The sequence below is a fragment of the Trichoplax adhaerens genome, genomic scaffold (genome assembly GCF_000150275.1).
Source record: "Trichoplax adhaerens TRIADscaffold_6 genomic scaffold, whole genome shotgun sequence".
NCBI lineage: Eukaryota > Metazoa > Placozoa > Uniplacotomia > Trichoplacea > Trichoplacidae > Trichoplax > Trichoplax adhaerens.
The window spans coordinates 1,247,752-1,269,113 of record NW_002060948.1 but is presented as its reverse complement, the minus strand read 5'-3'; the positions used below and the strand labels follow the sequence as shown (position 1 = coordinate 1,269,113).

The 21,362-nt window shown below is 33.1% G+C and overlaps 4 protein-coding genes across 4 annotated transcripts; 2 read left to right on the top strand and 2 right to left on the bottom strand.

Annotated features, from left to right (window-relative positions):
- Positions 1 to 763: 763 nt before the first annotated feature.
- On the top strand, positions 764 to 6,191 carry TRIADDRAFT_57210 (uncharacterized protein; the record flags this gene model as incomplete). The annotated part of the gene is made up of 16 exons (XM_002113573.1): positions 764 to 952; positions 1,268 to 1,399; positions 2,292 to 2,468; positions 3,033 to 3,162; positions 3,278 to 3,484; positions 3,587 to 3,672; positions 3,881 to 4,014; positions 4,095 to 4,243; positions 4,455 to 4,529; positions 4,659 to 4,952; positions 5,085 to 5,164; positions 5,245 to 5,391; positions 5,494 to 5,599; positions 5,702 to 5,795; positions 5,942 to 6,012; positions 6,124 to 6,191. 16 exons carry the CDS (start codon positions 764 to 766, stop codon positions 6,189 to 6,191), a joined length of 2,139 nt encoding a protein of 712 aa, XP_002113609.1.
- Positions 6,192 to 6,675: 484 nt separating this feature from the next.
- TRIADDRAFT_57209 (uncharacterized protein) lies at positions 6,676 to 7,971 on the bottom strand (the record flags this gene model as incomplete). The annotated part of the gene is made up of 5 exons (XM_002113216.1): positions 6,676 to 6,788; positions 6,990 to 7,267; positions 7,416 to 7,630; positions 7,737 to 7,870; positions 7,950 to 7,971. 5 exons carry the CDS (start codon positions 7,969 to 7,971, stop codon positions 6,676 to 6,678), a joined length of 762 nt encoding a protein of 253 aa, XP_002113252.1.
- Positions 7,972 to 8,327: 356 nt separating this feature from the next.
- TRIADDRAFT_57208 (uncharacterized protein) lies at positions 8,328 to 11,669 on the bottom strand (the record flags this gene model as incomplete). Its single annotated transcript, XM_002113215.1, has 4 exons — positions 8,328 to 9,443; positions 9,619 to 9,760; positions 10,186 to 10,309; positions 11,660 to 11,669. 4 exons carry the CDS (start codon positions 11,667 to 11,669, stop codon positions 8,328 to 8,330), a joined length of 1,392 nt encoding a protein of 463 aa, XP_002113251.1.
- A 4,895-nt stretch (positions 11,670 to 16,564) lies between these two features.
- On the top strand, positions 16,565 to 18,699 carry TRIADDRAFT_26227 (uncharacterized protein; the record flags this gene model as incomplete). The annotated part of the gene is made up of 11 exons (XM_002113572.1): positions 16,565 to 16,700; positions 16,789 to 16,937; positions 17,050 to 17,106; positions 17,196 to 17,264; positions 17,377 to 17,506; positions 17,589 to 17,648; positions 17,738 to 17,793; positions 17,955 to 18,031; positions 18,118 to 18,169; positions 18,269 to 18,336; positions 18,405 to 18,699. Coding segments are annotated over 11 exons (1,149 nt in total), but the record flags the coding sequence as incomplete, so codon positions are not given.
- Positions 18,700 to 21,362: the final 2,663 nt, after the last annotated feature.

Below are 21,362 nucleotides of genomic sequence, written 5' to 3'. Positions count from 1 at the left end.
CACTAGACACTCAGTGTATATTTTGATGCGTATAAAGTAAAAAGTACAAGTTCAGTACGCCAAAGATGTGTATACTCATTTTTGGATGCAGGGTCTCTAGTGTCCACTAGACACTCAGTGTATATTTTGATGCGTATAAAGTAAAAAGTACAAGTTCAGTACGCCAAAGATGTGTATACTCATTTTTGGATGCAGGGTCTCTAGTATACACTAGACACTCAGTGTATATTTTGATGCGTATCAAGTAAAAAGTACAAATTCAGTTCGCCAAAGATGACGAAGGAAATATTAAGCAGCGTGCAGTGCCAGTTCTGGATGGACTGTCAACGATACGACGTTACTGCTGTAGCTGCTGTAATGACGCGCGCGCATTGTCACCAACATGGAGTCACTCCATGACTATTGTCGTGTGCAATCGTGTAACACTATCCATTGACTCACGTACAGTCCATTGTAATCATACTGTACTCTAGGGTCACCCTTTAAGCTATGACACACGGCGTACAGTACACACTACTTTGACATTGACGCGTGTGGGAGTCACAACATCAGCGACGCCAACACTGAAGAGTCGCCATTCAAGTAATTTCTTTCCATCATTTTCAGTTAATAAGGCCGACAAAAATCGTCATTATTGGATAGAATTCTACACCATCTATCGATGTAGATAGACTATCAATCTCTAGACGTGTCTATTTTTCATTTCTTACCCTTGTTAATCATCTACTTTGGACGATAGTTAGTAGTACCATTGGGTTTGCAGATGGCCAACTATCGATCAGATCGTCATGTTATTCGTCCAGGTGTTGGGAATTTGAATGCGTTCAATCCATTCATCCCGAAGAAATCGAAAACGACTAATCTTCATTACGAACATGCCAAACTATTTTCCCCACAAGATATTAGAAATCATATCCTATCATCAAGGAAAATTTTAGCTGTGATGGACAGTGTAAGTTTGCATTCATTGGTCAATACATCGGTTACCAAATATTGAATTAGTTGGTAATTTGGATTTGATATTGGTAATACATCACTTTCTTGCTTAATCATCACTCCTCAGTATGTACTCTGCCTTAGTTCTCCAATCTTCAGCCTATGTAGTAGATCGACCAATGTCACACTGTGCTATTTCCATACTGCTGCGCCTTTTTACAGTAATGACATTTTCTGCAAATGGACAGTAATACTGTATCATAGGTATGGAAAAGAATGAGTAAAATACCTAAATTTGCAATGGCATATTGGTAATTATAAAATTATACAGTGGCAAATCAGTAATGAACTCGGAAAAGAATTGGACGATTCTGTCTACACCGTACTAAAAGCGACTTTTGGAGAAAGGATGAGCACTAATTTCTTCATGCTTATCGATAGTATGTACGGTGCACACGTTCGAGTGAGTTAAATCAGTTATGGCATATCGTAGACATATTATATAACATAACATTACATTACATAGGAATGGGGGACATTTATTTAATCAAGTTATCAGAGTCAATAGTATAGCAAGCAGATCGTTCGCTCAGTATGGTATAAGTTATACTGACAGTACTGTACGTAGTTATGCTAATCAATTACTGATCAGTTCATTGGTGATTACCCTGTTGGAATATTGGAATTTTCACTAAAGTGTACAAAGACACAAACTTTTAAAATTGTTATCACTGTTGAATTTACTTTACTGTATGCTATCTTACGTTCTAACTAGATAATCCTATCGTTCTTTCAATCATATACAACAGTACTGTAATTGGTTTTGCCAGTAATGGACGAGTAGTTTTCTGAATCAAACACGATGTGACGGTATACCATAGGACAGGACAGTCACTACCTGCTACGGTCACAGTGTCAAATAGATTGTGGTATCCGAGTAACTGCATTGCACTACATAAGCTTAAAAAAAAGTACGAGATAGCCATTCCGTACACAGCGATAGAAGTAGCTCAAGTCCTATCTTCATTATACTGTACAGTAGATCACTACAGGATGGCTCACACGTAATCAGGAGATATCAACAATAAGGCACTAATAACAAGCATTAGACAAACATAGATAAATCCTAATGTTGATATTTTTAACCTTGATTGTCAATAATGATAATAGCTAATTCTTGATTATGTAATACTTTTGGAATGAGCTCAGTCATTCTGTATGATATCGGGCCTTCAATACAATCATACAGATGTATAATATAGCAACATGATTATTTTGGATGCATCATTAGTTGTCTGCTAAGAATCTGGTGTTGATTATCCAAGCCTAATTTCATCCCATCTTGCTTTAATTAGATTGTACAAGAAACTGGCCAATCACTTGATGACGTCAAAGCTACGGTGAATAGTTATATTCAGGAAATTGAGCATAGGCAAGGAGAATTATCTACTAGAGTTATGCTTGTCTTTATGACAAAGGTTATATGTCGAATCGTTGAAGAAATATCGGTCAACAAGTCTGGTATTAATGAGGTAATTATTAGTAGCATAGCAGTTACGCAGAGGCAAATATTATTTGTACTTGCTAATAGTTAATTATAACAAGTCTTAATAACCAGTTTTAGGTATCAGTCCCATTATGTAACAATATTATCAGCAATATACAGTATATGTATACGTAAAATTTAGAAAAAAGCAGTGTGTATACTGAAAAATAAATAGAGTAAATAATTATATCAAGTTTCAATATCAACGGCCTACATTATTAAAATTAAAGCACTTCCATGTCTTTATATCAATGTGATAATCGTTTACATTTTAATAAAAATAAAATTCTTTATAGCCATCGTAGAAGAAGTAACCAATACTGTATTTGAAGTAGACAATACTCGTAGAGCTAAATTGTCTCGTGCTAGCAAAGATATTAAAGAAGGATTTATGATATATAAGACAGCTATAAAATTAATCTTAGAGTGCATTCAACTCTATGAATTGTTGTAATACCGCCAAGTTACTACCGCATACCCAAAATGTTTTCATATCAAATGTGTTCATTGACATTTTTCTTATCAATTTACCAACACTTTTATAATTTAGTTGAAAGCAGTCATGCAGGATTCACCTGTTATTTTAGCGCCTGTACACCGGAGTTATGCCGACTTCATATTAGTTTCATACGTTCTACGCGCTTGCGGCGTTCCTATACCAGCTATTGTTGCTGGCCAAGGTAATACACCAAATAGTATTAAAGCAAGATCATTACCTGTACAGCATAAGAAGTTATTGGCGGCTAAGCACTAGCGTTCATATCATATCATATCGTTATCTTATTTTTTTGATAGATTTCTCCCGGATGGCTGGTGTTTCTATAATATTGCGAAGATGTGGAGCCTTTTTTATGCGCCGAAGCTTTCTGGGAAAAGATCGATTATATTGGACGATATTCAATGAATACCTTACCACAATTCTTTGTTACGGCGATCTTCCGGTAGAAATTTTTGTAGAAGGGACCCGAAGTAGAACTGGGAAATCACTACCGCCAAAAAGAGGTTGATCTATTTTAATCAATTTATCTTTTGCATGTTTTTTCATATAGGGTAACATTTGTTTAGATATTTATGCATTATTTATTTGTATAACTGAACCGATAGGGTTACTAAAAGAGGCGGCAAGATCATATTTTGAATGTAAAGTACCAGACATCAAAATTTGCCCAATAAGTATAACCTACGAAAAGGTAGTCGACGATAGTTTGATGGTTAGGGAATTGTTGGGCGCTGCCAAACCACCGGAATCAACATCGGTGCCGCAATTTTTATTGTTATTGCTTAGGATAAGGAAATAGTCAATAGATAACCTATTACTACTAATAAATGTCAATATTATGATTTATTAATTGCATGCAGTTAAGTTTTAAATATTTATCCATCAATTGTTGATATTAGGGATTGTTAAAAGCAAGAACGATATTATCGGAAAATTTTGGTAAAATACATGTTCATTTTGGACATGTTATCTCAATGAGAGACTATTGCCAACAATTCGAAATTGATAGATCTATCCATACATTGCACCCAAGGTAACATCAAATTATTATCTTAGCAAATTTGCTGTCATAAATGTAATAATTCAAGCATTTATAACTTTTGATTTTTGTAGGCATTATGGTAACGATGCCGACCCGGAGAGTCATTGTGTTAAGCAATTGTCTTATCACTTGATTGATCGTCAGCGAGAAAACCTGCTTTTAACTGGTTGTGCGTTATTATCGACAATCATCCTACAGCATGATGGTGGCCTTCAATTCGGTACGCTATCTAAATAAGTAATTTCGATTTATTCGTAATAAAATGCGTGAAGAACTAAAATATGAAAGTACAGTAAAGCCTTTATCGCGATCGGGATATTCCGTAATATTTCGATCTTCCGTAGCAAAGAAGCGAGTTACAGTATTATTATACTACCATGAAATTACTCCAAAATAACAAACATGGCCGTGACAACTTTATCAATTTCTAGATGATGCCGTTGCCGAAGTGCAGTGGCTTAGAACTGAAATTGCTAGGATAAGAGGGGATATTGCAATTTTAGGCGGTAAAGCTATACTGTTGGCATTGCATAGTTTGATATAAAATATTCTACAAAATTTCATTTATATGAAATAATTCAGTTTTCAAGTTTACTAATTGATTTTGTGATTCTATATCGAAACAATATATTTAGGTGAAAAAGACGATTCATGCAATGTCAAAAGGGCTTTAGGTCTAATGCACGAGGTTTTACGATTGACATCTGATGGACTTATTGTAGTTAAAAGTGAATATAATAATTCTAACAAGGCATTAAAGGGTTCCGAACGTCCATTATTAATCTATGACGCAGTCTTCGCTACTGCTGCTGATCATGTAGTATTAGCAAGACATCGCAACAAAATTTTACATTTATTTGCGCTACAAGGATTATTAGCTGTAGTTCTTTGGAATGAAAGTAAAGCTGGAGAGTTACCAGTTAATATCGGTATGCTTTATTGAAATATTCTGATTCTTACAAATTAGCATTGACAATATCATCACTGAATGAATAGCAATCACATTAAAGCTTACCAACACAAGTTGTCAATCTGACGTAGTTATGTATAACATTTTACAGATGTGGCATTGGAAAATTTTCAATTATTAAATAAATTATTTAATGACGAATTTGTCATAACATGCGATGACAAATATGAGGTGAGTTACTAGTTGTAAGATGTGTATTATCATTAAATTTGTTACATTCTAGTGATAAAACTACTATATTAAATGAATAGGAAGCATTTCACAGAGCTATACGGTTACTCCGTGAAAGTAACGTATCTCTGAATGTTAGCTCGTCATCGATTCATATTACATCAGAAGGTCACAGACTTGTCGAATTCTTATGTGAATTAATACGTCCATTTATCGTGGCCTATTGGGTAATGTATAGTATATTTCCTTCTACTTTTGTACTTGTGTTCCCAAAGATTTTTGTCGAAACATTAAAATATCATTTTACTAATTTTGTTTTCGTCTCTAAGATTACTTGTCAATACGTTCTAACGAATCTTGACGGTCATTTGGAGTTTTCCCTTAAAGCATCGTGCCAAGGAGCGCAACAGTTAGCTATAGACTATATAAATGGAGGTTTGTAAACCTGAAAAGTCTCTGCTAAAGAAATTGATTGAAGCTACTCCATTTACATTGTGCAGTATGTTTACTTTTATTTTATTATATTTCCATTTTAAGGACTTTCGAAGTATTACGAAGTACTATCTTTATCGTTATACAGCAACGCTTTTAAAGCACTTCATGATTGTGATGTCATTAAAAAATCTCTAAGGTAATGGTTCCTGATTATAATAAATGCTATTAAAATTGTTGTCTATGCTTTAGTCAACTAAGTATTGAATGAAGTGTATATATATGCGTATATATACGAATGCTAAACTGAGATATTTCTTTAACTTAACTGCCTTTTCTGTTTAGGAATGACAAAGAAGTAATTAGTATTAACAAGTTAAAGAAGCATTCTTTAATTATGATATTCAATAAATTAGGTATTTTTCCTTTATATTACATGACCGCTAATTTATAATTGATTGATTAATTAATTAATTAATCATTAAGATCTTCAGACTAAAGATTATGTATCGCTTCTTATTTTGCAGCTGAATATGGAAATTTGAAGCAACATGAAAAAAGTAAACTTCCAGTTAGAATTTATTCGAAGTATTAACTGTTATTCTTTATTGTTGTGTAAATGGGTCTATTTTATTTATTTACGTAGTTATAAATATTATCAAATATTATCGATCGATTAATAATTAATACAAGGGAATTTGTTTCTAATAAATGCAATTTTTAGCTTCCTTTTACATCGATGCCATTCGATAAAAATACACGTAGTTTGAATTGTTCGTCATCTAAAAGAAATTTGGCAGTTTTTTGTTATATTTACTGTACAATCATATACGCTATTAATCTTACTGAATCTCAACACGTTTTTCTACAATTAATTGCCTTTAGCTATAATGCAGTCAACGTAATTCATCAAACATATTGGAGCGATTTGAGACATCTTGCAAAGTGATCGAGATTTGATAGTAGTACTTCTCATTTTCAGAAGCAGGTCTTGATGATTAGCAACTACTGCATTTTCATGAGTTCGTTCCAAAATTGATATTTGTCTTTGTACAGATTTCCAATTTATTGCGGCAAAGTTATCCATAGAAGTCAAAATCGTCATCAGACGATAGTGCTTTAATTTCCTTTTTAGGAGTATTTGGCTCCAGGTCAAACATGTTCTCATCGTCCATATCATCACTCATTAATACTAGAGAGAAATTCAAATTTGTAATACCAATACATTACCAAACGTATATAGCAATTCCAAGCATAATTATAGTTAAATTAATGCTGTAAATGTCCTTTATTATTAATTAATTAACGTCTAAAAGTACCATATGGAAATTACTAAAATTGTAAGTCAGAAGAGGAATTTGGCGATAAAATCTAAATCTTGAGTAAAAGCTACCTTGGCGTATTTTTTGAACAGTTTGCTGGCTTTCATCTTTTATAGCGTCTCCTATGCTATCCTGACTATATGATTTATCACGAGAAAGTGTATCTTCAAGGGTAGGAGATTGGGGCTGATCAGCTGTTTGATCCGTACCTGCACTACGAGAGCGAGGTCGATTATGATCTTGATTAGAATCATCAACTCCTTTAATATTATGGGCACTTTGTGAAGCTGGAATGCTTGGCAGTCTACGAATGCTTGATCTTTGCGACCTTTCGTTAGCGTTGTTACCACTACAAGTAAATAAATATTATGAGAACAGTAGCACTATAAAACGTGCTTACTATAAATATTAAATTAATAATAAAAATAAGGTAGAATGTTCACATGTGGATTGTAAAGTTATGAGCCAGCTATAAAAATTTTATTGTAAAACATTACCTTGCGACTGCACGTGGGGATACAATTTCGGCTAACTCTTGCTCTAGCGCATCAATATCACTATCTTCGCTCAAGAATGACATTACATCATCGCCTTCAGCATTCTCTCTTGCTGAACTTAAAGGACTACCTAGAACAGATCTTCTCAAAGCATCATAAGCCTCCGCTTCTGTCTTATTCTCGCCTTCATCTTCTCTAACATCTTGTTTTAGACGCTAAAAGTAGTAAATACAAGTAAAATCATTATACAAAGATTTGATACAGTAAAATCATATCTTGATTTCTCCATTTCCTGAATGCTAAGTATTATCATTGTCTTACCATGCTATTTTCAATATCGGACATATTCTCAGACGAACTCATAGTGTTACTATCTTCGAAATCAGATTGATACTCAGGAACATTTTTACTCTTACTATCTCGCTCCACTTCACCGGTGGCATCAGGTTTCTTTTCTGAAAGATATGTACGTTAACAAAGATATCATCTTAATAAATTAATCAAATATGTTAACCGAACTGTTTAATTTCTTACTAGTACGAACACTTTGGGGCATGTGCTATATCCGAAAGCCGAATGTTTATATATGTTATATGATGTGTACATATGATCGCACAGAAGGAAACTATCGAATAAACTCTAAAATTATCGTTGATATAGTTTCGAATTTTATTATTTTTTGAATTGTAGTTAAAATAATTTTAATAAGAACGAAAAATCAGAAATCAAGTAAGCAGGAATATGATAATATACAGATACGTATTTGAATGCGACCATATTACTTCAATCCCAATAGTAATTTCTCAAGATAAAGTGTAACTTACTAATAACAATATGCAAGGTAGTGATAATGTACGCATATAGCATTTCTATCTGTATTATGCTAGAAAATTTTCGTAACATCTAAATACACTAACAATTATTAAATATTTTACCTTTGTTCGTAGATAATTGTTGTTGGTTTTCGTTCTCACTTTGGTCGTATTTAATGGATTCCTCTATATTAGATAACGATTTCTTAGAGCTAATAGATTGCTCAATAGAAGAGCTATCATCATCAGATGTTGAGGACTCGAATGATAATTTTGATGTGATGCGATCTTTCTCATTGTTGTCGTCACTAGAACGATTTTTATTATCATCTACATCTTGAACTATAACTACTTCACGGTTAATATCTTGTGAGACCATTTCCTTATCTTGGTCATCGACATCATCACTTTTGTGCGAAATAATATTACCAACAGAGGACTGTTCATCGCTATTGCTATCTGTAGCATAAATATGAATATCATGTTGCTCATTAATTTTCGGTTGTAAGACACTACTCTCAATCATAACCACTGTCGATGCGTCATTTTTCAGTGCTTTTGGATTGAAATGATCATTCTCTACCTCGTGTTTTATTAACGTACTATTCTTCGGGCTATCACCAGCACTTTCTTCAACCTGTTTACCTGATATTATTGGCATTAGCGAAGGCTCATTTCTTTTTTCAGATTTACTTGAATTATCTTGCTCATCATGTGGTATCATAGATATACTGTCGTCTGTAAGCTTGTGCTCATAATCTAAAGGATTATTATTTTTATTATTATTTTGTTTATTGCCTTGGCCAGCGGTCATCAATAAATCATCGATTGTTGGCAATGGCTTAATTATTGGTATTTCTTCTTGATTACTACTATTGATCGAATCTGTAACATTGGATGCATTGATATCATCAGCTTGCAGATGATCTTGATAAGGTTGCATCAACTTGTCATCTATTAATGGATACTGCTTGTGGTGACCAGAGAGATTGCTTATCTGCTGTGCTGCTTGGATCAGGCTAGGAATATCGTCAGCTGGCTTCAATATTAGTGATGATTTTGGTAATGGCAATTTTACTTCATCTGGTCGTTCCTGATCGTAACTATCTGACTTAGTATGAATATGAAGTACGTTACTGGATGGTGCTATAGACGATTCAGTAGCTTCAATCTTCAATTTTGCACTATATTTCATTGCCATTTCTTTGTATTGATCCTATAAAAATGGCATGAACCAATTTAGGAGTAAGAATTTACTCAAAGAATCATAAAGTGTCTATCGTTAAATTAGTATTACGGTATTTCAAAAATTAAAGTTGGATAATAAGCTCAATTAGATTAAAATATATATCAAAGTAACAAACATTAAGTTATCTTTTTTAATTTTATACCCTAGCAGTCTGCAAATCAAATAGCTTGGAGTCTAGTAGCGTGGAATGCTTGCAAGCAACTTCCAAATCATAAAGCAATTTATCATTTCGTAATTGACTTTCTTTTTCTCTTCTACAGACATCCTGATACTGTGAATTAGCACTATAATTTGATACATATAAATTTTATGAATATGAATATACAGAATGATTTCAGGATACCATTATTAAGATCGATTAAAAAAATATGAAAAAGCATCTCTTGATCAATTTCTATATTAATGAACAGAATCAGTTATAGTTTATGGTACGATAACTTAATGATCAATATTTAATGTCCGATTCCCTACTAATAATGTGCGTGCATAATTCCAAAATACTATCGATGATTTATATAAAACAAATGGATTAGAAAACAATCTTCCTATAATGGAAATGCATATCCATTTTACCCCATTTGTGTACTAAATTTTGAGCTAAATATTCTTACACGTATTATAAATCGATAAACTATTATAATCGATGTAGTTAAAACACAACCAGAGAATCTGGCTATCCAGCAAGTATACTGTATACATAAATATAAACCTGGATACATGGCTGATGTCGGAAAACATTGGAAGCATTGATGACGGAGTCGCTTTCAGGTTATACTTTAGCATGATATCGTAGTGCTCATCAATTTGGAGTTGATTTAGTTCTGTTTTTTTGCCTAAAAAATAATAATATATAAACAAGGGTATGCGTAAAGAAGAGTTGAGTTGTCGATACAATGCTCATATTTACTGTAGTAGTATACACTTCAATTCATGACCTCGTATATACGTCTATGCTATTTCATCGTACTAAATATAAAATTGAGTGCAGTACAACATAAATCTAATGCTATTTTACAACTACTACTAGAAAGGTGAACTATAGCTAATTGAAGTAGAGCTATTAAGCTTCAATTGTATTGATGTATATACATGGAATACTGTATATAGGCGCTTTTTGAATGAAGTTAGTAGTGGTATCGATTTATTACTTTTATTAAACACTAGATACATGTAATTTACGTCCAAATAAATCTAAACGCAAAACAACAAAAAATTTAAAGAAATGCCTTTAAAATTAATACAGGGGTATAGACGTGGAGGCAATATCGTACGTTATCAAAAGGAAAATAGTTTTCTAATTCATCTAGCTCAAAATATTGATGTATTCTCATGATTACCCAACGAAGTAAGCTAGTTAGGCTTGAGTTATCATTTCTTGGCTTACCATGATAACCAAAATATAGCATTCAATACATGAATACAAATCCTGTTGATGTTATATTATATTATACTTCCGGATTCAGTCGTGCGTTTTACTGCTAGTTTACTTGGATTAAACTAAGCTAAATTATGCATTGAAGCAGTTGTATAATCTATTTTCAAATCATGGAAATCTAAAATATAACTAGTCAAAAAGTAAGTGGATGTTTTATCTGAGCATAAAATTGATGTTGATGACACTATTCCCGCTAACTTGGATATTATCAACTTACCATAAATTGAACTACCGTTTTCAATAGCAACGATAGAGGTTACTTATAGGTATTTAAAAATGAATTGGCTGTGTACCGTTAAGGTTCTATTCTAAAGTAAAAGTAGGTTGCCCAGCTTATTAGTCTAGTCCATGGAAAGATACAATATTGTACTATCGTGATCGATTATAATATACTATTATATCAACATATAACGGTTAATTCTAAACTGAGATTGTCCAATCAGCGGCTAGTATGCTATTGCTTCAAAGCACCACCTTAGTATATTGTCTAAATAAAGTACTTGCAGGATAGTGTTTGGTATCGTAGCAAGTTACTACTATCGCCCTACTCGCGTTAGCTAAACTGTATCATAAAATTTCTGTTATGATACGATGAGAGTAGAATCCAGTATGATTACGGCATGCTCCTAGTGCGGCTTGCTAATCAACTGCTCTGGAGATAATTTTACTTTACATTTTCTGTTGAATTATTCTACCTTTGAGCTTTTACTTATTTTCGATACTTTGTCATCGAATTATGACTTCTCACATCTAGCCATTTCCGTCAAGAAAGAAGGCTCGATATCGACTCCTATCGGTCTGATCGCATTTATCGATAGAAATTGAAGTTAGGACATCAAACCATTCATAACAGATCACCATTTGCCTAGAGGCAATCGCGATAATCCTTGTCCAGGTGGTAGTTGTCCTACAACCACTGATCATGCAAGCCTGTATTACAGGCTCTGTTGCCATGATACCGCCAAATGAAACCGGCTAAAGCTGCAGAAGCTGTAAAGCGCTGTTGAAAGAATTAATTATTATTCTCAGATGCCTACCTAATATTGTATATATGTACACGTATATAAATAGTATGCGTATATGGCAGAAACAAAATATACTGTACTGAGTACCACAGTACGTATAAGCGATGGAAGTTTCCCTTTTACTTCTATTCTAGTTCTATGAGCAGAACAGCAGATGAAAAGTATATCGAGTAGAATGCAATGCAATCAGCAAAGACCACGAAGAAAGAAAGAAAGAAGGATACAAAAAAAAATTGGGAGGCCGACTATTTTACTAGTCATTTCGACGGTATCGTATATCTATAATCGTAGACTAGATTGTTCATGATGATCATCCCCTCCACAGAGTAGAATGACCAGAAAACATGATTGCTTTCTGCATTTTACTTTTTACTTTGCATCCCTCTCCTCTTTCCTTTTTAGTAGTCCCTGGCCGGACGGACTCCGGCAGAGAGATATTGGACAGACGTCATCGTGGTCGTGATACAGTCAAACTACAGTATACTGTCTAATTCACTACTGCAATTATTACGAGTTCTATAACAACGAATTACGCATGCGCAAGAGAGAATTCAACTTCCCAACCCCATAAGAGAGTCAGCTATCGAATTCAAGCATGCAAATAACTAATTATTGACCAGAATTAGAGATACGATGGATAATCGAACCGATTTAGTGCCGCTACAGTATAAGAATAGACTACTTCTGTACGTACTGTGACTGTGACTGTAGGCAAGATTTCGGACAGACGGATTCATTCCCATGTGTACAGTACAGTATGTGTGAGTATCGGCCACGTACCGTGACTGTGACTGTAGGCAGGATTTCGGACAGACAGATTCATTCCCATGTGTATGTGTGAGTATCGGCCATATTAAAAGGCCAGTTGGAGAAAAAAATCTTCTTGGTGCTACTTGTCGGTTAAAATTGATGCTGAATTTGCAGTGGTTATTGCAAAATTGAAAGTAGTCAAAGGTAAATGACTAATTTAGAACTAGTTACTGTTTTTCTATGCATTCTAGTTGAAGCTATGAATACAAGTATTTTACTTTAGTGTGGTCTTTGAAGAATCGATGCTTACTTGCTTAGTATAAAGTAGAGGTACTGTAGTGAAAACTTGACTCAACAATTGGATTGGACGATAATTAATCGCTGACTAGCTAGCTATACTTTCGAGCCAATATAAGTAGAATAACTGAAAGATGGAATGTATTTTTCCTTTCAAGGCTACATTATCACAAGTGATAGAAATAGTAAACGGATAATAGTACTATAGTGAAAAGGCGATGTCTGACTGCGGCCTCTTTGGCTAAGTTGACTATTGTAGTCTCTTGTAACTTCTTGATCACCTAGGATTGCTATTTTAATGTTATGATTTTTCTCTTTATTTCTTGCTGTTACAGTAGAAAGATTGATCATCTATCTTCCTTGTCAAAGACTGCATGCCATTGATCGATTAGTGTGCAGTAAATACCTTGGTGTTGGTGTCGATCAGTGATGGCATCATCGGAGAATCAACGTAAGTCATCTATCTCTACCCTTGGAAAAGTAAATTGTACGATTGCTCTAGAAAGCTAGAAAGTCGTGTGCCACTTTAGGCGTAGAAATGGACTTATAATTATAATTACGGTATAATTCATTAAGGGTGTGTGTATAGTAGATGGATCTCTATCGATTTTTGCCCTTTTTTATCCTACCAAGAAACTTTCTTTGAGTTTTATCAAGATCGATAGTCATGGTTATTAGTAATCCATTTGCCCTGAAGGCCTTCAAACTTTCTCTTACAGTATTATTGAAACATTGAAATAAAGAATAAAGGTTTATATACGCAATACCCACTTCAAGATTGCTAATAGAATGAGCTATCATACCTTATTAAAGTCATTACTGATTTATGAGCTACATAATCTGCAAGGATATATAGCGTCAATACTATGCCAATTCGTATATCCTGTTGTTTGTAACCGTATTGATCAATTTTATACATCATGTGTATTCTAACAGTTATCATGACTGGAATTGTAATAGGACAAAGTAGTGTTCGGTTACTTAATTTAAAGAATTTCTATCTGTTGATATACGATAGATTGATCCTTTTATGTTGGTTCTGTAGCATCCATAAATTTGCATAATAGATGAGTGTAGTTAGTACATCATCTGCCTTTTGAGTGATGATTTGATAGTATCAGAAGTTTGAAATGCTTTGACTTCTGGATTTTCTTATATCTAGTGCCGTATTAGAAATGCATTGCAATTGTAATTAAGAGATGGGTGAATAGTCCAAAGTGTATATTTATACAAGAACAGTAAAGGAAGCATGATCTGGATGTATAATATACTGTATGTATGTTTATGTTAGTAGATTGATTCACTGGTATGAAACAGATCAGTATAAGTTTGAAATAGCTTATTTGTTTAAAGTAAACGAGCACCTTTTCCAGGGATCAAACGAGGACTCTTAGCATTTTAGGTATACATTCTATTGTTGATTCAGCACTGCAGTGCTTCAAGATCTCCTTTTTACGTATTTGTCAAAACTGTCTTGCAAGTATACCTACTTATGACAAGTATGATATCGCATCACCTATGAAATATGAGAAATGATAACAAGTTTTATCTTACTCACAATGCAAGACGAAAGGAAACATGAAGTAGGGAATCGTCAACATAATTTTACATCCGGTAATAGAAATGTGGAACATTTGACTGCATTGACTAGAAGCAATACTTATCCATGCAAGCTTCTGACATACATACCCACTAGATTGATCAAACTTAGGACTTTACTAGTGCAGTATACAGTACTGTAATTTCGATACTTTAATATTACCGAATCGTTAATTTTTCAATTCTTTCAGCGATTGCAGAAGCTACCAGTTATCACCAGGATGATGCTGAGAGCGTGATTGAAAAGAGTCCAGAGACAACGTCTACAACAGAGACTGAAGGTTATGAAGGAGATCAATCAGCTGAAGATAGTGAGGTATGCTATATGGTATACACATGTCGCGTATAATATTGTTAAAACTGCTGGATTCTCATCCCTTCGATTTAATATCTTAATGACTGATACTTGATATTGTACTGCTATGCCTTTATAAGTCTCATCATAACATATACTATAGTCTATCCGGATTTTTATATAAATTATATTATATTCTCTTGATTTCAGTATAAATTGTTAACTGAAGTAGTGATTATAAATGGACTATATATACTGTAAATCGGTATTGCAAGTAGCTTCAACAAAACCTGTGTTACGCCTACTACTATAATCTACAAATCTACACAAACTATGTAGTAAGACAGACTGATAACGTTAAAGTAGTTATGCTTCCTACAAGTTCAGTATATAATCACTTCTTGTATTTAACCGTTTATCTTAGAAAAAGTAATAACAATAGTGTTAACTGTAAATATCAGGTTTTATTTATCCCTTATCTCTAGACTTTATATAGTTTATCGAATATTCAATTCGTACAAAGATATGTAATAATTGAGGTATAATATCTTTTCAACCGTGTTAAATTACCATAGTATTAGTAATATTTTATTTCCATTTACGAAGTAATGCAAGGAAACAGTAAATATCGATTTTAAACATAATTATCCTACCAATCTACAATTTACTTCTATGATGAAATTAAATCGATCACCCTTATTACATTGCGTCGCAATTACATCAGGCCATATTAGAACCATGCAAGAAAATGCCACGCTTACAAGTAGCATTACAACCGAGATATCAATCAGACACAGAATCAGACTTCGATTCCAATGACGATTATTGTAGTTATTATCCAAAATTGGATTTAGTTTCTGAAAGTTACAGACATTATCACAATCCGACTGGCTCACGTCATAACGCCTTGTTTTATCCAAATCGAACTGCTCCTTATCCTCCATATCATCACCACTATGACAACCGTTATGAAAATTATGAAGACAGCAATCATCATGAAAATGATTTCCGTAATAACTCAGTTTATTCTCCATATCAACGACGAGTTGATGATTTGCCTAATTGGTGTACGGTGTCTGCCTTGCTTCAATATCTTGCAAGCGTAAGTGTTCTTGGCAGGTTTCGACAAGCCATCGAAAAATAGTTTGAACTAACAATATTAGAATAGAGTATAGCAGAAATAGATTTACATGTTTTATTTATTCGTACATCACCTCAGATTTGCATATGTACATTTCGATAGCTGAGTGCTGCTACAGCCATTTATTTATCTATTAAAATAGTTCAATATCATTCATTGTTGATATTTACTTTCACATCACGTTTAATTTCAGATAGAAATTAGTTAGAATTATGTTTATTATGACGAGCACCGGCAGAGCAGTACAGTACTCAACGTTCTGATGCTATCACTACCTTCCATCAATAGCTATCTTGAATAACTAAAGACACACCATTTTATTTTTTATTGCTGACATTATGTCTTATAGGACTACAATGATAAATCTAAAGATCCGGAATTTTCTTCAGAAGGGTGTAAGTAACTTTATAGAAATACACAAGTTAAATATGTCAAAAAATTAGTGATGATTATGATAATATTTATTCGTCCACACTTCAATACTGTACTAATTGTAACTGTTAGAACCACTATCAGGAGATAATATGTGAAAATTTGTAAATAGATTTGGAAAATGTAAGAAGTCTACTGCAACGTTTCAACATTTTTGTTGGTGAGAATGACTCTGAGGCTGAACAACCACAGCAATTGTTGAGTGAAGTTACCTTTGAAGGAATAGTAAAGTATATGCTTTCCGATAAATGTGAGAAAGAATAAATATTAAGTTAAACATATTTACCAAACGGATCTAAAAAATTAATGCGTCATTTACCATTCGTGGTAATTATTAGGTAAAAATATTATTGTCATGGCTGGCGCTGGCATTTCTACGTCAGCGGGCATCCCTGATTTTAGAACTCCCGGAACTGGGTTATATGACAATTTACAAAAGTATGATCTGCCGGATCCAGAAAGCATTTTTAGATTAAGTTATTTCAGAGTAAGAGCAATCATTTGATTTATATTTAATTCTGTCTCGATAATATATATACGGTATGTTTATTAAATAAGAGTGATTATAATAAAGTTTTAATTGTCTTACAACGGTATAGGAGAATCCTTCTCCATTTTATTCCTTAGCGAAAGAATTATATCCCGGCCGTTATAAGGTATCACTGAAATTTTTAATTAAAACGTTGCTGATCGCTATGCTGCTAACGTAAATCTACTATTCGAAATTGATGATAAACTCTTATAGCCCACGTTGAGCCACTATTTTATTAAACTGTTGCATGATAAAGGATTGCTCCTCCGTCACTTTACTCAGGTATAGGAATTTAAGAATAGATTAGTATCATTTCTCAGTAATTGTAATAGTAAACACGGTCTAGAACTGTTCGTAAATCTAGCTAAATTTCTTCTATTTGCTGTCATATCAGAATATCGATACTCTAGAACATTTAGCTAACGTACCTAAAGAAAAACTTATCGAAGCGCATGGCTCTTTCTCGGCTGCCCATTGCATTAATCACGATTGTCAAAAAGAATACTCTTCTGATTGGGTTAAAGGTAATAGCATTTCATATTGTAGATCGATATTAAAACCTTTGATGTCGTTTAAAATAAATCATTTGTGTTATATTTATTCAAGAACGTGTCCTTCAAGATATAATTCCGCTGTGCTCCAATTGCAATTCTCCTGTTAAACCGGGTAACAATCTGTTAATGCATTTCGGTTCGTTGGTGATACAAAACTTAAAATTACGGAATCGTTAATTCAGTTTATGATTATAATTATAGATATAGTGTTTTTTGGTGAATCCCTTCCTACTAAATTTTTCGTTGCTACGCATGAGGTATACGCTAAGTTCACAGTATCCTATACCTTATTTTACTAATTATACGGCAATGCTGTAAATAGGCTAGTTAGACTTTCTTAATTATGACAAGATTGATACGATAATCTTTTGTGAATTATAAGATGATTAACGACCATGTATTCAACAATGTTACTTAGGATTTCCCACAATGTGATTTATTAATCATAATGGGAACTTCTCTAAAGGTGCAACCATTTGCTTCATTAATTGAAAGGTAGTTACGAAATTTATCGAGGTTCTTACTTTATACGATTAAATGGATCTTATTTTACGAACAGGCCTTATTTTACATTCTATTAGAGTACCTGATGCCACCCCTCGTCTTTTAATTAATTTGGAAAAATGTGGAACGGTAAAGCTGATTTACTATTGCAAAACTTTTAGCACATATGCTTACTACGGTGTATATATGACATAATGCTTATATTTTGTAACTTAAAATTATTTGTAGCGACCTAAATTATTTGGAGCGTTAGGCATAAATGAAGGATTAAGCTTTGATTGTGAGAGTAACTACAGGTAATGTATATCGCTTTTACAAATATGAAGTGTCGCATCTACTTAGAAAGCTGGCTATTTCTTTACAGGGACGTTTTTTGGCAAGGAACTTGTGATGATGGGTGTTTTACACTTGCTGAAGCTCTTGGATGGAAAGAGGAATTATTACAATTGAAAGAAAGAGGCCATAAAATTTTGATAGAGAAATATCCTCAAATGGTGACTAAAGAAGCAAAAGTTTCACTGATTTCTAGTGCGCCTGAGCAACATTCTCAAGCTGTAGAAAGCAAATCAAATGCTGATGGAAACAAAGAATCTACAGAAGATGAAGGAAGCCAAAATTTCGATGCAATTGCTGTTACCCAGGAACATCAAATTAATTAAACGGTATTGAATATTTATTGCCTTGTTCATTCAAAATGGATACGAACTACCAAAGTGAATGTTCAGCTAAAGGATTTAGTTACGCATTTACTAATAAATTAATCGTGTAAATGAAAATCGAAATATTCTTACGAATTGCTATAACTTAAACCTGTAACTGAATCCAAGTTGATTAATAACTACTCTTACTGCGTTGAAAGATACTAGTATGAACAGACGTTATTATGAGTAGATAGGAGTACATTTAACCATTGTATACATTTGTAAAAAATTTCATAACCTACTCAAAGACGATCAAGTTTTGATGTAAAGACTAAAAATCGCATCTAAGAAATATAACAGAAGCTGATTTTGCCTTGGCGTGTTAATTGTAGCAGATTACGTTCGGCCATTAAACTTTTATTAACGTCATTTTTTGAAAAATATTTCTTGTTATTTAAAATATACACTTCCAATGAAAAATTTCTTTTTAGTTAGAATGTCTTTTATACGATATGGCCCGTGTACTCTTTATTAAAATGGACAAATATTCTATATGTATTCATATTACAATTATTTGCGTAATTAGATTTGGAAACAAATTTAAAATACATGCATAGAGTGGTAACGAATCTACTTCAATCAATGACTTTTTACCTTAACGTTTCAAACGATTCTATTTGCTCTAAAAGTATCAACACCACTCAGATCTATTTTAAAGATCACCGAATTATTAATGCAAACGCTGACATAAAAATATTGCAATGATTTGTCAGATGACTTCAGAAGTTATTCTCATACTAGAATTTAATGAACAATTAGGTAATACTGTATTGAGGATTTGATAAACATTAGAATTGCAGCTAAACAAATCTTATTGCTATCTCCTTATGCAATTTATAGTGCGCAGTACTTTGCGTATCATGTTCCGTGTAAAAATGTAAATTTATCTTACAATACACCAGGGTTTTCATTCTGTAAGTAAAGCAATTTTGTAAGCACAAACGTCTGTCCATTCCTGTAGCAGTTCATACGTCCCGATAGCACTGCTTAGTACCATCAATGGCATGTCTGATTCCTATCTTTTGAGTTAAATTAGAAAAATCTCTTTTTGCTTGATATTGCCCTGGTCCAGAGTTATCCTCCCAATTATTTGCCTAGATAATTCATACTCTCGTTTACTGTACTTGCATTCGTACAGTCTAGTTACTATACTTTTTTCCTTCGATATTAGTATTATTTACTGTCGGTGAATAATTTGTTATCAAAAGTACATTTTATCATTTAGTTTTATGGTCTTCAAATTAAGACTTTTAATCTATATTGTTTAAGGCCTACATACTGTACTGTACATGATAACAATTTTATGTTACCTTTAACAAATAAAAAGTTCTTTTCTACTATCGCATGATCAAGTTAGCTTTCATACTCCAACTCCACTTAAAAACACTCAACAGACGTATTCAACCTGAGAAAGAATCAACTGAAAATTTTTTATTTGCAATGTTAACAACTCATTAATACTGTAAAATAGTACCTTTGGTTTTGAATCTTTATCCAGTGTAGATATATTACATTATGTGTTTCATCAATCCTGTAGTATGTTGCTACATCACGTCACAACTAATGTTATTTTAACGAGTACTTAATTGCTTGTTAAGGTTATTTCCTTTCGTAGATAACAAAGTTAGTAAAATAATCAATTTTTGATGCTGGAATCACTACTTTAACTTGCACATTTAAATATCTAAAAAACTACAGCGTTCGAATTTAACCATATGTAAGGTAGTACACTTGGTTCGTGAGAAAGTCTACCATTAGTAATCGCATGTGTATCATAAAATACTGTAATATGATTCTATATATATTTTCTACAAACGTGTACTAATGTTGCTCAATGACTAGTAATCCAACAGAAAAACGGAAATGCAAGTAACCTTTGAAAAGGTATTAAGGTTATGCAAACAAATTTGTCATATTGATTGTTTGCAATTTTGATTGGCATACGTATAAATAATCGTTTGTACTACCGTCTTAAATTTAACCAAATATTGTCGTAAACAATGATTATCTTTAACATACACATATAATAGAATTGTTATATACAGAACATCATTATCTATCTATCTATTCAGAATGTTCCCGTAATTATACCTTCGAGAGTTATTCAATTTTGATCCGCAAACTGTCCAGCTAAATAATCAGGAGTAACGTTGAAAAATCGTAATAATTGTTAGCAACTCGGCTAACCCATACAGCTGTTATCATGCGCTTTATCAAGTATCATTTGTGTAGTAAACCACTAAGACATATTGTATAAGTATTGATATTTAAACGATAACACCATGGAGTTAGACAAACACAATTAATTTCATAGACAAATTACATATATGGTGATATATGTAAGTGCAGCAGCAGATTAAATTACTACCGCATGAAATTGAATACTTTAACCAAGTGTTGTACTCCTTTCATTATCCATCATTACGGAATCATCGTAAGTAATTACATGCATTAAGAAAAATTAGTCTATTTAAGTTGGTGATCACAAAAGTAAACTTATTCGAAGATGATCGATCGTTACATTCATTAGGTGACGAAATAAGTGCTTTCATATTGATCAATCTCTTGTGCCTGTAATTTACATACAACATCACAGAATATCAGAGTGATCCTTTAAGTTG